General features: G+C 37.0%; 1 protein-coding gene across 28 annotated transcripts in view; it reads right to left on the bottom strand.

Annotated features, from left to right (window-relative positions):
- ARPP21 (cAMP regulated phosphoprotein 21) overlaps positions 1-15,535 on the bottom strand; it is a 236,553-nt gene that overhangs the window by 90,984 nt on the left and 130,034 nt on the right. For 17 of the 28 annotated variants that reach the window (XM_088063698.1, XM_088063692.1, XM_088063744.1 and 14 more), the window contains 9 exons: positions 13,382-13,550; positions 11,543-11,742; positions 11,112-11,153; positions 10,672-10,707; positions 9,692-9,781; positions 5,510-5,654; positions 4,074-4,152; positions 2,687-2,746; positions 1,638-1,778 (listed from right to left, as the gene is read on the bottom strand). In XM_088063698.1, the coding sequence (XP_087919824.1) occupies positions 1,638-1,778; positions 2,687-2,746; positions 4,074-4,152; positions 5,510-5,654; positions 9,692-9,781; positions 10,672-10,707; positions 11,112-11,153; positions 11,543-11,704 (755 nt within the window). In that variant the 5' untranslated portion in view covers positions 11,705-11,742; positions 13,382-13,550. Of the gene's footprint in view, positions 1-1,637; positions 1,779-2,686; positions 2,747-4,073; positions 4,153-5,509; positions 5,655-9,691; positions 9,782-10,671; positions 10,708-11,111; positions 11,154-11,542; positions 11,743-13,381; positions 13,551-13,632; positions 13,767-15,535 lie in introns of those variants that run through there. The other 11 variants (XM_088063736.1, XM_088063752.1, XM_088063772.1 and 8 more) reach the window with 4 other exon arrangements.

Genomic DNA, 15,535 nt, shown 5'->3' with positions numbered 1-15,535 from the left:
CTATTATCAAGTCAACCAGAAGGCAATGCTGTGAGGAAAGATCTGTAGCAGCTGGTGCACTACATCAATGACATAGATGTGAGGGAAAAGGGAAGACTATAAAAGAGAGAGGAATGCTTAAAGAGCATTAAAATATGATTGACTGTGTTTTGTTTAAGAGGGGACTCATTTCCAGCTCAAAATTGAACACCAGATTGCTGCATACCAAGCTTTTTCTTATTCAGAACCCAAGATAGCTCTTTCAGGGGCAGGTATTATCAGACCCTGAGGCTAAGCCTTTGCAGCTTGAGTGTTTTATCTAGCTACTGTAATTCTCTTGACTTCTGAAAATCAAACTGTTAGCGCATGCTTTACTCAAACCTTGAAAAACAGTAATGCCCAAGAGCTGTTTCACAAATCTCCAAGTATCTCAGGGACAGCCCAGGAAAAGGATCTAAAATAAATTGCCCATTATCTTAAATTTATTACAATCACTTGGAAGACTTTTAGGTCTCCGTGAAATAGCAAATACCAGTGTGTATTGATCTTGCAAAATTAGGTAGTCACAGAATAATCTGAGTTGGAAGGGACTCACAAGGATCACTGAGTCCAAATCCCAGCCCTACATAGCACCATTCCCAAGTCCTTCCACCCTTCTACAGGAGAAGCTAATAACATTAAAAAAATGCTCTCTGCAACTAGATATAAATAAATCACATAGCTACTGGATATATAAATGAAACAAATGTTTAGATTTCTCCTACTAATTGAATACAGGAAGTACACAATTTTCAAATGGGGCTTTCCTGTTCCAATACCAGACACCACGACTTCATTACCCAGTTGTAATTACTTCCTCTTCATTACGTAGTTTATAGGTAGAGGGGGAGAGAAAGGCTATGTTTATTACATGTGGCATTTGGCAGGAAAAGCGATGGTGATTAAGCATGGACACATTACCACAGCTCATATCGAGTTTTGGTTAGCTTTATACAGTTTTAGCTTATACAGCTTTAACCAGCTCATGGAGAAGCACAGAACTTAAGCCAGCACAGGCTTAACCTGACAGGAATTTTGCGATGCATTTGAACCACCAGAAGGAATTTGTATTTCACAGAAGCACTGTAGTCAAATAGTGAGATTTGAAGGGAAAATAAAAGATGGGAGGAGAAGAAAAGGGAATGAATAGTGGCAGGTGGTGGAGGGAAAACAAATCTTAAATAATCAGGCTGGGCAGAAAATGACTCTTGAAGCAGGCAGAGCCAGAACAAGGAAAAAGGCCATCTTCCAAATACGTTTGGGCTGTTTAGGATGCAAATGTATGGTATCAGGTGACTTGTAAAGAAACAAGCTCACTCCTGTAGCAAACTGGTGGCACTAAGGAATCAGGAAAATTAACATTCCAAGATACCCTGCTTTCTTGCAAAAGACCAGTTAGGTTGATTTCTCCTCATGTATCTTTATAGCCTTAGATAACCTCACCATGAGAGCCCTGTCTTCCCTTCCCAACCTAGAAAACAATAAAAAGCACTCACTGCTGATACAAAAACAAATAAAAATTTATATATATAAAATAATTACACCACGCAGTCATGGTACAAACCAGCTCCTGTCTTGAGAAAGGGAACAAGAAAAAACACAACAGTGCTATTACTTACATTCTTGTATTGCTGGTCTTGTTGATAATTACAGATTTTCCAGTCTGATCCACATTATGATCCATTCCAAAATAAGCTGCCACTCTGTGCACTAGCATCCTCTGATACGACGACATCTGAGGGAACTTTTTATAGTGATTACTAGAAACAAAAGAAACAAATAGCACTGACAATTACATTTCCCTCTAAGCTATAAATAAATGAAAACAGCAGACGTTTAACAATTCAGTGGACAGAAATCTCACTGAAAACTTCTCCTTTATGCATTTACATATAAATGTTTGCTACAGAAAGGCTGAAAAGAAAGAAAAAAAGGAATTAATTTTAGAATTTCTAATAAGTACACTTCCATGTGCAACATTCATACAAACAAAGCTCATGCTTCACAGTACCCAGTCAGTATTCTGTGTGTTGGGAAGAACTCATCCCCCAATCCCCCACACGCACTCATGCTCCCTACACAACCAATCCTACAGATTTGCTGAGACACTGGCAACAGCTTTCTGCCTTTCTCCCAAAGGTCAGATGCAGGGCAATTCTGGAAAGATCTAGTTTGGCATACACTCCTTTTTTCCTTTATTACTGACAAAATGTTTATTTGCCGTCAGCATAATTTTTTCCTCTGCTGCTATTCTGACTCTCTATTTTTAAAGCTGCAGGACTATCTTATTATAAAGGCCATATAGTAGCAAGAATCCCCCCACCTAAGTTTAATTTTATTTTCCAACACATTAGAATAACACAGCACAAAGGAAAAGCCATGAGATAACAAATTTGATTATCCTCTACACTAAAAGCTTTAATTATATTTTTGGATCTATATGCACAGAGCCAGTGCAATTACAACAAAATGAAAAGCAAAAGGTTTTCATTTACATCTACTTTATTTTAAGCAGTTCCACCACGTGGCAGGAAATAGAAGCCTGCTCTTGCAGTGTGCCAGTAACAGCCCTCAGGAGCACTGTGGTCCATATGAGTGTATCCCTTGCATGACCCTCACTGCAACACATGCACATGACTTAATAAACCAAGTGTGGAACCCAACTTACTTGTTGTCACTAATAAAATCAATAATTTCCTGTTCCATTTTCAAGAGTATCATTCTGTCCCTGTCAAAGAGAAATGCAAGGATTTTCACCATCAACTATGAATAGACATTTTAGAGGAAAATATTCATATAACAATGTTTGTAAGGATATTTAGCAAGCATTGTCAGTCATCTTGATTAAAAACGAAACTTGCTTTTCTTTACCCTGGATCATCTGCAAAAGACTAAACCTTGCTTTTCTGCACCTTCATTGACATACAGATTTCACTCTTCCATGAGCTCAACCATGGCCTGAGAGTACTTCCAGCCAAAACAGGCTGCAATCAATGCTTGCCATGGAAAGACTCTCACTGCTATGCATAGCTTTGGTCTTTTTTCACCCTTTTTTGATGGAAAATGAGATTTCCACCTAAGCTAGATCTTTCACAAGAAGAGCTGCTACCCACAGAAATTTTCAACATTGTTCCTGAGACATATCTTCCACAAGGCATTGATCTGCTGCAAGAAAGCTGGACACATCTAATGTAGTTAGAGAGCATAATGGAGACCACCACCTTTGAACTGCGGTTCCCAGGAGGAAATGCCACAGTACTTCTCTGGCAAAATGCTGTGGTTTTCACTGGAAGGTCTCAGATGTTCCTTTTCCCTCTCCTCCCTTGTAAAAAAAAACATTCAGAAGTTTCCCTGGCATATTTCCACACATTCCTAAGCTGGACAGAGTCTCATCATTCCTTAGTTCTTTTGAACTTCCTTATTTTGCACAGATAAAGCAACTGAAGGACCTTCCATCATCTGTACAAGGGGTTATGCAAGCTGTTAGGTACCCAATTATTCCCAGTTCTGCTGGGAATAACTGCAGAATTACACGGTACCTATTTAACGCATTCAAATGAAATGAGCATTGAAAATCACAGTGTATAAAAATGTTACAGATCTTTCCTTGGATGTTTAGAGGCAAATTTAATGATGAGATGGGCTTGTAGCTCCAGATGAAAACTATGGGAATACTGAGAGCAGAATTTGGCACTGAGCACAGGATTTTATTTGTGTGCAGCATTGCTAGAAGAAAGCTACTTTATATTCATATACAAATCTCCAACTGCAATAGTTATAATATATTATTGCAATCACCACGTGGAGCTGTATAAAAGAAGGTAAGGACAAAGACCAGATGTTAGTGAAAGTGACATTAAGCAATGGGTGACTGGATGGGGAAGTAGAAGTTGATGACTTTTTATAGCATTTTTCTCAGTTAACAGCCTACCTCGTTTACATTTTCCCTCACAACCATCTCCAGAACAAATAAAACACAGTATACAGTTATGAGAAGTTGCAGACTGCCAACTATAATTTCAAGGAATGTCAGCTGTAACACAGGAAATACCTACCTGGGGTTATTCTTTAATGTGTTAATGAGAAACTCATGCAAATCTATGCCTGTTGAGTCTGTATACTCTTGACTGCAATCTGAAAAATAAAAATACACAGCCTCCACTCACTTACTTCATTTCAACAGTTCTGATTAACTATGCTATAAATCAAAACCCATTTTCCAGCACCAATCTGAAAGAATATGCTCTGAAAGAAAATAGTCATTTGGAGTTCAGCCAAGAAAGAGATATATTCTGAAGCATCAGGTGGACATTCATTGTTCCTCTATACAACTCCAATGAGAACACAGCATCAAAACTAAACATTAACAGAAACTGCTGGTCATATAAAAACACAGAAAGCTTCAATGCCATTCAAGACCCTACCGAGCTCTTCATTTAAACCATTAAAAAAACATTTCAGAATGAGGAAAGAAAAGTTTTATTCATCAATGTCTCTCTGCGTCACTTAATAAATGCTGTACACTCAGCAAATGAGGAATCATGCCAGTGGGAACTCCATTTGCATTAAAAGACTGAGATCCAATGACACCTGGGAGTAGGCAGGTAATAGGGATGCGTGACAGTAGCCAGAATTAATTTTCCAGCATTACCTCCTGACTCAAATGTACACACAGATTCTCAAGTTGGCGTGAACTGTGAGAGCTCCATTGAAGCCAAATGACAATTCACACCAGCTGCAGATCCACACCCAGGTAGGCAATGATTATTCTTGGGAGATTACAATGCAACTTTATACCATGGATTAATAAAAATATTTTAGAAAGCAATACCAAATTTAGAGAGAACATCTTTCCTGAAGAAGTCTTGGTAGGTGGTAATAGAAGATAGCAATGCAGGTTAAATGTCATGGATGAATTTCCTTACAGCATTTAAGATAAATTATCCACGAGAGAGAAGCAATACTGAAGAGGATTACTCTCTACTGCCTACACAGCAAAAGTTACATGCCAATATATTGTCATTAATCTAGATAAAAGAGTATAAATGTCTTATGCACTATATACACTTATTATGCAATATATATTTTTTATATATTTATATATGTAAATATATATAATATATATTATAAATTTATATATATATATAATATTTAAATATATTTATATATTTATATAATTGTATATTTCACACATATTTATGTATTTATGTGTTTATACCAGCATGGTTAAGCAGTCAAAAGATCATTTTTACATTAAAGAAAACAAATAAAATCTTATAAAAGGCCTCAGTTTGGAAGGTTTCTTCACTTTAAAGCCTGATGTTTGTATGAAAAACATGCTTATGCATACACATTTTAGGTTCTGAATTTTCTCAGTGTATGAAAACACTTCTACTGTGTATATATACACAAGTAAAGAAAGACATCCTTGTAAAAATGCACAATCCTTTCTACAATGATAATTATAGTAATTTAAATATTTTAAGTTCACCTTTTGATAACATTCTGATCTTGCTTTTTTCACTGTTTTTATCTTTATTTTTATCCTTCTCTTTTTCTTTCTCGGAGTCATCTTTACTAGATTTATCTTCTTCTTGCAAGCTAGGAAAACTTGAAAGCTGTAGTTGGATTGATTCCTGTTGGGGAAAAAAGATAGATAAATTATGGGCCAGATTCAGTACGCTTCCCATGGCTTCCAACCTGCAGATATTGGCATTAAACTATGTGTAGCTAGAAAAGTTGAAGCCAGATACATTTCTTTCCTATTTGAAACGTGGCATTTTTTAGCCAGGAGAGTGATAACATCTTAGAGGCCAAATTCTAGTGGTCAGTAGGTATTTCTTCTCTAATATTTTGAATATTATAAAATTTAGGCTACCTCTACTAAGGGGACTACATTATTCTACACTTCAGTAGTTCTCCTTTAAGACTTTTCAGAATAATGAAATACATTTCATATGGCCTTTCTTAATTCTATAATTTAATACTACATATGTTCAGTGATGATTAATGGATAGATATCTGAAAAACAAAGCTTTTTTTCCTTTCACTAGAAAGTCTGCAAGTTGATATGCATTGTTTTGCACATGTAAGTGCAGTATCAGGTAGATGGAGTTTTCTGGCTCTAATAGTAGAAGAGTGCCAGCAAAGTTTATACTCCATTGTATACAAGAGGGTTTACTAACTTATCAGGTAATTAATATGCAGATGTGTCTTTCACAAAAGGGAGGAAATATGCCCTGTGATTTTTTAAGGATGTTTTAGTAAGCAAACTTCTCAAAGGCATCACAAATTTTACCCTCAAAAATTCAGTATTTTGGAGACTATGAGTCCCTTTGAAACATGCCTCAGCTTTAAAAAAGTTAATAAAAACTTGGAATTCAAGCTGGATTGCATTTTCTAATTTTCTTTAAAGAAGTTGCTTTCCCTGCTCAAGACATAACTTTATACTGGCTTTGTTTTAACAAAACCCAAATTGTTTTCTTTTTAAATTACCAGGACATATTTCAAGAAATCCTAATCTGGTTGGACAAAACTGAAGGAAGTATATACTTCTGTGTTTTATTCTTTTAAAGAAAAAAAACTATATGCTTAAGTAGTGTAAAAAAGCACATTTGAAGAAAGCTGTCACAAAACTCCCTGGTAAAGCAGCTTTCTTTAATAGAATAGAGTCCTGCATGCCTGATAACTTGACATCATATTAATGAAAACCTAATTCACCAATATTTGAGAATTTTGGAGTTTCTTGAATGCTACTAAGTTCCCTTCCTTCACTATTTTTCAAATAATACTAGCATACCAAAAGATCCATAGAATATTTTAAAGTAAGGGGTGTGTTTTTAAGCAACCATTATGAATTCAAAAGATGTTTCCAGTAATTATTACAAATTTTAGGTTTCTGAATTCTTTAAAGAACTACGGATCAGCCATCACAAGACATGTAAGACAAGATCCTAACAAAACAAGGTATCAGCAGAAACATGCCACAGACATGAAATTGGTAACTTCTCAGCTTAATCATTATTGACTTTTTGTGAGATTTGAATGTGGCACAAAGAAGTGAGATGGAAAGCATTGTAAGAGAAACAAAGACCTGGACCCAAAATTTAACTTGACCTACCACCCTTAATCTCTACTTCTGCTAGTTTCAGCTGACAGTCTTACCCAAAATCTGAGCCTACAGAGGGAAAGGGTGGGAATTCCTGGTCATTTGAGGTAAGGATACATTGAGAAATGTTCCCTAAATTGCTCAGTTTGCTCAGAGAACTAATGCTATGCCTGCTTTCTTTCACTACTAATGGGAGTTTGATTTCTCATTCAAACAACAAACTTTGGATCAACCATTGCCAAATGACCCCAAAGGATAACTTGATTCCATGCCCTGCCCAGAGCAGAGTGACTGTGCTGCTAGCATTTCAACAGGAGAAAAATGTAACTGGCCACGTTGTTCCCAGGATATTAATCCTGGAATATTAATTCACAGTGGTTCTTAAAAATGCACTTATGAAAATGACAGACTTTACAGAAAAGCACATATATGAACATAGAGTAAATACTGTTTTACATGTAACGTAATACTCATGTATTTGCGCTAGAAAAAACACACAAAAGGGCTGTAGAGTCGTGAAAGCAAGCTACTGGGTATTTTCTTAGATTTTTATTGATTTTTCTCAATAATAAAATACAATGTTAATAAATACATTGATACAAGTATAGTGAACAACAAAATAGATTTTCAAATTGCAATAATACACTTCTTGGTCTATAGTATAACATTAAAGGCAACATTTCTTTTAAGTAAGGACATAGTGAACCATTGGATAAGCACTCAAGATCAAGTAATACAGGTAAACAAGTTTTTTCCTTATACAGGAAAATGAAGGCAAGTATTCAAATATAAGTACAAACATCAAGTCTGCAGTACAATCCATACTCAGTAGTTCTGGCAAGGTACCGTACATTCTCTGAAAATTAATTCCCTGTGGTTTATAAACCATTAAGATAAAATAAAAATTAATAAAAAATAATTCCAAACCAAAAATAAGCTACTTCTCCTCTAAAGTGAAAGCAAAACAATTTGGTTGGCACAAAACTTCCTGTATCCTTCAGCCAGCCCAAGGAGGAGCCTGCAGGTCCAGCTTTCCACGGCAAAGCTGAGCCACATTCATTAGTAAAGGGTCAGCAAGAGTAACAGAGCAATTCCTATCAAATTAATTACACAAGCCAATTGCTCCCTTAGAAAACGTGCTGGGGTCAAGGAAGACATTTAATCTCCCATAAATATTTTAAGATGGTAAAAGAAATCTTTGCTGAGGCTGGTCAGTAGGTAAGACCAAAGGCCGTGTGAAACAGGAACCCCTCCTCTGCCTGGTGTAAGGATTGGGTTTTGCCTCAACACCTGCCAGTCTCTCTGTAGTTTAGTACAGGTCCTGTGCAGTACATTATAAACTACCAGCAATGCTTAATACAATCTCTTTGTACTGTTCTCCTTTTCATTCTCCATTAAACAATAGAAAATACAAACAGAATTGGAACAAAAGCCACATATTTTGAGTAATGCAAGTCAAGCAAAAAGCGTCTACCTACAACAGAACAACTGATAAAATAACCTGCCCACTACTGCATAAGCATCATTGTAGAGCAGTAGAACATGTAAATGTCCTGCTGCTAAACAACTTGGTTTTTGGTCTTTCAATAAAATTAAAAAAATAGAAAAACCTCTCCTTACTTATGAGCTAAGAGGAGCAGATTTGTTTCATTTCAAGTCAATAGAAACAGTGAGAAAGTACACTTAAATGTCATTTTTTATTTTTGTGCTAAGCTCACAAGAAGCCACTTACTCAAGCTCTCTCGATGGCTGATTTCAGTTGCACATAAACATCTCATAAATTATAGGCAGTGTTCATCATATTTTGAGTTTTAGTTAGTTTAGCTAGCGGGGATTTTTTAAGCCTTGCTCTCACTAGGCAAGCAAAGAGGAGTAATTGAGGCTTAACTTTTGCTTTTTGGAGTACTTTTTGAAGTTAGTCTACAAAGACTTCCACCAGTGTTACTGTCTGAGGTGAGGAGTGCAGAGGACAGAACTCTAGCAGCTGCTGGGAATGCAACACTACCAGTACAGATAAACTCAAATACACAATTTTTGATATAGTTTAATTTACACCGAGAGTTTAAAAAACAAATGCCACTCAGTAGGAGGCATCCTTGGTTCTACCAAGGTATTTTAGAGAGCAAAGGACCTTAGAATTTTATGTGAAGGGGGACACTGATATGAACTGAAGTCTTAGAGAAACCACCAATCAGAGCATATTCGTAACTGTATTTGGTGCAGCCTCGAAAGAGATAGCCTTAGAGAAAAGAACATATTAATATTCTTTTTGATAGTTATTATTTTTTTAAATTTTAAAATCTGAATTCTTTTGAATTCTTTTCCATTTGCTGAAATTTTCAGGGGGTCTGGAAAAAAAAGCAAACAACACCCTGTGATATAGTATAAAACTAGTATTTCAAATTAAAGTTCACGCTAAACCAGTAACTCCATAAAAACATGTTCATTGTTGGATGTAATTTTTCCCCCAAGAAAGACATTGTTAAATGCCCGATTAAGTAACACAATCATGCAACTGAAGATGGAGGTCAACCATGCAGCTAACAGCAATGATTGCAAGTGTACCTGGTTGTCATGAAGATTTTCTGCTCCCGGGCGAGGGGATGACTCTTCACACACAGCAAGACTTCGCACGAGTTTTCCCTTAGCTCCTGACTGAATAAGAGAAAGAGAGAGAACAAAACAGAAAACACTACTACTGACCCCAAGCCACATAAGCTGCCCACATCAGCTACCCCCAAATATCCCAGAAAACTATTACCCACCCAGTCCAAACAAATGCATTTGCCTTGGACATGGATAAAAAAGGTTTCTACACAGCAAGACATCTGCCATACAGGGAAGGTGGCAGGTTTCTTTTTGCTTTTATCATTTTAGCTACAGTTCACTCACTTCCACCAAAAATCGTAACAACAAAGAACAGATACTCCAATACTGAAAGCAATTTAATATAAACTCAAGGGTTCCTTTTGTCATTTGGTTTGGGGGTTTTATTGTTTGTTCTGGGAGTCCCTCCCCTCCTTCTAGTAGTATTATATCCAAGAAACACAGACAATAAGATGTGCGTGTATTACAGATCTGAACTTGAAAAATTAAAAAGTTTTTTAGGTTTTTGTTTCTAGAAGCTTCTTCCTGCACCTTCCCCCACCCATTCCCCCCTTAGGGAGCTAGTCAGTCTGTTTCTTTATGTCAAGATTATTCCATTAAAATAAAATTACAAAAGAAACATTGATTACTAAAGCAAAAGGAGTGAACGTTTTCCTTTTCCAGTGGTGCATAGAAGCACACATGCTGTCTAACACAAGGACACAGCAAGCCTAGCAGCTTAAAATTATGATGGATAAAGGGATGCCTGACACATTATATCTAGAGGCAGTTCTCTGCCTTTTGTGAAGAATGGGGTAGGGGGCAAGAAAAAACCCACAACACATACAAAAAAGCTCAACCAGACAAGTGACGAAAGAATGCCATTTTGATTGTAGACAGACATTTAACTGAAATTCTTCATACTCTTGTGCCATGCAACTCCAGAGATGGACCCTTACCTTGGATCTCTTTTTCTGCTGATTAGAACCTCGTTTCTGGGTACAGCAAAAAAAGAGAAGTAGTTATCACTTCAGTGGATAGTGGGCATGATGAGCGCATTACCCATAAACAGACTTTTTAAAATGACTTCTAACTGATGTTTTAAATCAATTGCTGACTGCAAAAGCAACTTCCCCAAACCCAGTTTGGAAAGCAGGGAAAACCAAGAATCATCTCTGCTCATTTTCATTCATTTTACAAACAAGTAAAAACAAGAAAAAACACTACACAGTGCTCTGTAATTTTGCATATAAGAAAAATGTAAGAAAAGGTATACTTAAGTAAATGCTCCCCCTCTCCAAAATCCTCTTAAATTGTGGTCTCCCCCTTTATTTTTTTATTCGATTGAGCAAAAAGGATTAAAAACCCCTCATCCGATAAAGTCTTCTTATCAAATTACCTTCTTAGGCTTTGCATAACAACTTTTTGTTGGCAGTAACACCTACAAACCAAACCACACATTAAGTAATTATTCATTAGTATTACCTGTAAATTCATGAGATCAAGGTAGTTTTCTAAATCCCCAAAGAGGGAAAACAGTCAAATATCTCACCAAGCTTTAAAACAGATGTCTAGAAATTAACTTCTCAGAAAAAGTAATAACATGGACAGCAGCCTAAAGAGCTTGAAAGGTATAACAAATAACAGCATTTATTTTATAGTGAAATAAAAGAACCTAAAATAAATAAATAAATAAATATAAAAATAGAAACAGTCTCCAAATCATAAGAAAAAACTGGGGAAGTGTAGGCAATGAAAGAGCTCACAGAAATGGAAAAGCAATGGTAACACATTGATATTTAACACGCCCATTCACTCTGCCTGTCTTACCTGCAGCTCTGTCTTGGAATCACTGAGCTTCTCCTCCTCTACTTCTGAGCTTTCAGATTTATTAAGAACACAGTTGTCTGGGCTGGCTTCAGAGATGGCAGTCTCCTGCTCTTTTGCAGCTTCCTCTGCTGTCTCCTGGTTCAATTTACCTTGCTCAGACATTCTTCCAGACAGAAATTAAAATAACAAGATTTGGTGACCTGAAAGGTCAAGATACCACGACACAAATACACACAAAAAAAAAAACATTGGGAGTGAAATTTATTTTTTCCTTTTAATTCCCAATTTCATTTCCTTCGATAAACAAACCAAAATGAGCAGCTCAGGAGTGGAAAACTATGTATGTCCCAGATGAAGAAATGTACTCAATCAACAATATTGGGTAACAGCAGAATTTTGTCAGGTTAAGCAAGCAGATCTGAACAGTCTTTGTGGAGAGCAGATTTAAGGTAAGGTCCTGTGACTCCCCAGCCCAGCCCCAGGATTGACAAAGTTCAGGCAGGGACAGTGAAGGACTCTACCACAAAGCTCAATGGTATCAGGCAAAAAGGACCAGTTCTAGGTCTCTGGCATCTCAATGTTCCCCTCCTCTATTTCTTTTTTCTTTTAATAAAAAATAACCAAACAAACAGAAATAAAAACCAAGCCAGAGCAAGAACACTGTTTTTAGTAGTCAGATGTTAGTTTTATGCATAGAAGAAGCCATGGTACTTACATCCACCATAAATATATATTTATCTTTTTTTTTTTTAAGAGATGATAATTCAAAGATAAGTATTAACTTTAAATTTGTCAATAAAGCTCTCAGGGTCAACATTTTCAGGGATCAAACCAACACCTCCATTATTAAAACCTTAAGCCTTTTCCCAAAATATGTCACTCTTGAGTACTAGGAAAATTGTACAGAAAGCCCTTGGCAGGTAATTCTAATGAAGAAATCTCAACTGAACTGCATTTACTCTCAGCTTACAATGGGTTTGTTGTACAGAAGCTTTAAAGGCTTTTCAGAGTTAAAGCCTATTCTTTTCTCTCTCTTTCTCTGCCCCCAGCTCCCTCCTGAAGACTCCCCCACTGATCAATTGTCAAAGGAGACTCATGAATAATTTAACTTTCCTTTCCCCAGCCATTTGGCTTAAGAAGCATCTTCAAGAAAAACAACCGTATTTGAAATATGAAGTTATTTCAGGAAGGGTCTTTTGCAACACATTGCCACTTCTCAAGAGTGAAAAGGCAGCTATGAAGCAAAATCACACTTTGCCACCTTTCTTTTTACAGTTTGAAATTAGACGCTCAACAGAACCAGTATAACTTACCTTTTTTTTTAAGACATGTTTTAAGAGAAAAAAATCTAAGGCATACTGGGTTATAAACACTTCCTCCAGTTTCTGCTTTGTTTCGCACTGTAAGCAAATAAAATTTCCTATATAATCTTACTGTTTGAGAAGGACTGTGAATTTCACAAGAAATCAAGCCATAAGGTTCATAAAAAAACTGAACGGAATATGAAACTAACCTGAAGCTTGACTTGCCTTACTGTGAGCTAATTTGTGATTCTCCTTTCTCCCACCGCTCTCCCCAAGAAGGCCGATGATTTTAGCTATTCTGCAGTTACAACTGAAACTTGAACCGTTTCGAAGAAAATTCAAAACACAGTGGGTGCCAAGACCTTTTTTACTGGTCTGTAAAATAAGCCTTAATCTGATAAGGATTTTCATCAAGAAATGCACATGCATGCACAAACTCCTCATGAGCAGATCAACCTGCAGCTCATCTACATGCTTACAGAGTGCTCACAAAAACAACAACACTGGGATCAGTTGCACCAAAGAAGCCGTTTACCTGAAAAACTGCTATAATTCCAACTGCCTTTCTAGCGTCTTCTGTTGGTCTTTGCTGGTTAAGTCCACACAAATGATCAACGGCAACGTGAGTCCCATGTCCCCATTAACAGTTCAGAGTGCCAATCTCCATGCTGGTCCTTCCGAGAGCTTGACGCATCATAGCCAACCTGGAAAAGACAAAAAATAAGTAAGACTGGCAATGATCATGGCACAAGGGAGGGATGCAACGGATAGGACAAAATTTCTAACACTAATGACCAGTTTCCAGCAAGTCACTTTCACAGCTTGATCCAGCTCCACCTGTCTCAAAACTGCCTGCTTCTTCTCTAATGAAGGCTAGAGCCGGCTGTTCAAGTCATAACAGCTCCTACGCAAGGAGCTAAAATTAACAATTGCATTATGCACTGAAGATTACTCATTTCAATTTTAACCTTTTTTAGCGAATTCCAGCACTTTTCATTAAAAAAAAAAGCATATATACATATTTATATATAAGCTCATCTGTTTGCTTCAACAGAAATCAATGAGCGGATGAGGAGAAAAGATTTGCCAGCTTTTTAACTATGGCTTCTGCTCCAATTAAAACTTCAACAGTCAAACACTATTGAAAAAATATCTAGGTGGGTGCTTTTAGAAAGTGACCTGCTTTACCAGAGTAGTGAATTGAGATGTTCATTTAGTAAGCTGAATAGAAGTTGACGCAATTCAGAATGGGAGGAGGAAGAGGAGGAGAAGGATGAAATCCTATTGCCTGAATATCCACCAAAAAAAAAAAATTCTGAAGCATTTTGTGAGGAGGAAAAATGAGATTTCCAGGTTATGGTTGGAGAAATAAACCTGAAGAAAGAGTAGCCTCAGCAATGCAATTTTTGCTGTTCATCAGGATTACGTTTGCCAGCTGAATAGCTGATTTAACAGAAAATGAGCATTTTAGGATGAGTTGGACTGATTTACAGGCCATGGCCATGTGCTGAACTGCCTTGATACAACAGGCAGCTCTTCTCAAGACTTGCATCTGAGTCATGGTTGAAGCAGTCAGTGCAGACACACAAAACCAGCAAATAGAAAGCACATATTCTGCTGGGAAGGGGGGAGGAAGCCAAGCAACAGTAACAGGAGATGATTTTCATGTTTTTTGATTGTATTAGACTCCTAGTTTCTGCAGTGAGTTTTACATTGTGCACGGCAGCAACTCCCATACAGCACGTGTCAGGAGACTGGAACTTGCCATGTGAAAAGAGCTGAATTTGCTGTGCCAGAAGTGGAGTTTAGCCTTTCACAATATTCCAGTGCTCGCTCCAGGAGCTCTGGCACACAGAGGAAACCAGCAGGCAGTTCTGCAAACTATCACTGACATCCTGAAAATTTATAAACACAACTATTCCTTTTCCTCAAACCATTTAATAATTTGCAGAGACTAATAGAAAATAAGTCTTCCCACTAGGTTTTTGGTATTTCTTGCAGGATATTTTTGGAAATCCTAGCTCATTACAAACACAGCCTCACAATGGGAGTGGAAGAACACCATGGAAAGCTATGTCCAAGTACTCAAGCACATGCAAAAGTATGTCGTGGAGCCAATACTCAGCGAGCAAAGAGCGAATAAACCACTGACTCAAAATCTTATCCTCATAACCATCTTCCATTAACTGTTTCCCTCACACTTCCAAAAGAGAGATGGGGGAGGGGTTAGGAGAGGGAATCAACCAAAATCAATCACAAACCAAAAATCCCAAGGAAGTATAGTGCATGAAGGTTTCACCTGGAAAACAGCCATCCAAGAAATAGACTGTTGTAATCAGAACCCTCCAAAACTAACAGAGACACAGATATCTGTACCAAAATCAGAATACACACAAATTTTTTTCAGAACTCTCCAGTGAGACCATTTGTTGTGAATTAATTATTCATAAGACAAACAAACAGAGAAAAACAAAAACCAGACAACAAACCAACCAACCAAAGGGTATCATATGCAGCAAGACTTGGTCTTGTGCACAGATGCTCAACATCATCTTACCACTCCTTACCCAAGGCAAATTTCATAATAAAATGAGTTCCCCATACTCTTACATTGAAGATTTCTGAAGACAACATCATTTATCACTGGCAATGTACACCACAGAATCTTGAATTAAAATAAAAAAAAGCT

This window comes from Pseudopodoces humilis, chromosome 1 (genome assembly GCF_049639895.1).
Source record: "Pseudopodoces humilis isolate 2021_Gansu_Grassland_sample_001 chromosome 1, ASM4963989v1, whole genome shotgun sequence".
Taxonomy (NCBI): Eukaryota; Metazoa; Chordata; class Aves; order Passeriformes; family Paridae; genus Pseudopodoces; species Pseudopodoces humilis.
The sequence above is the reverse complement of the archived record's forward strand: the minus strand, read 5'-3'. Positions and strand labels throughout refer to the sequence as shown.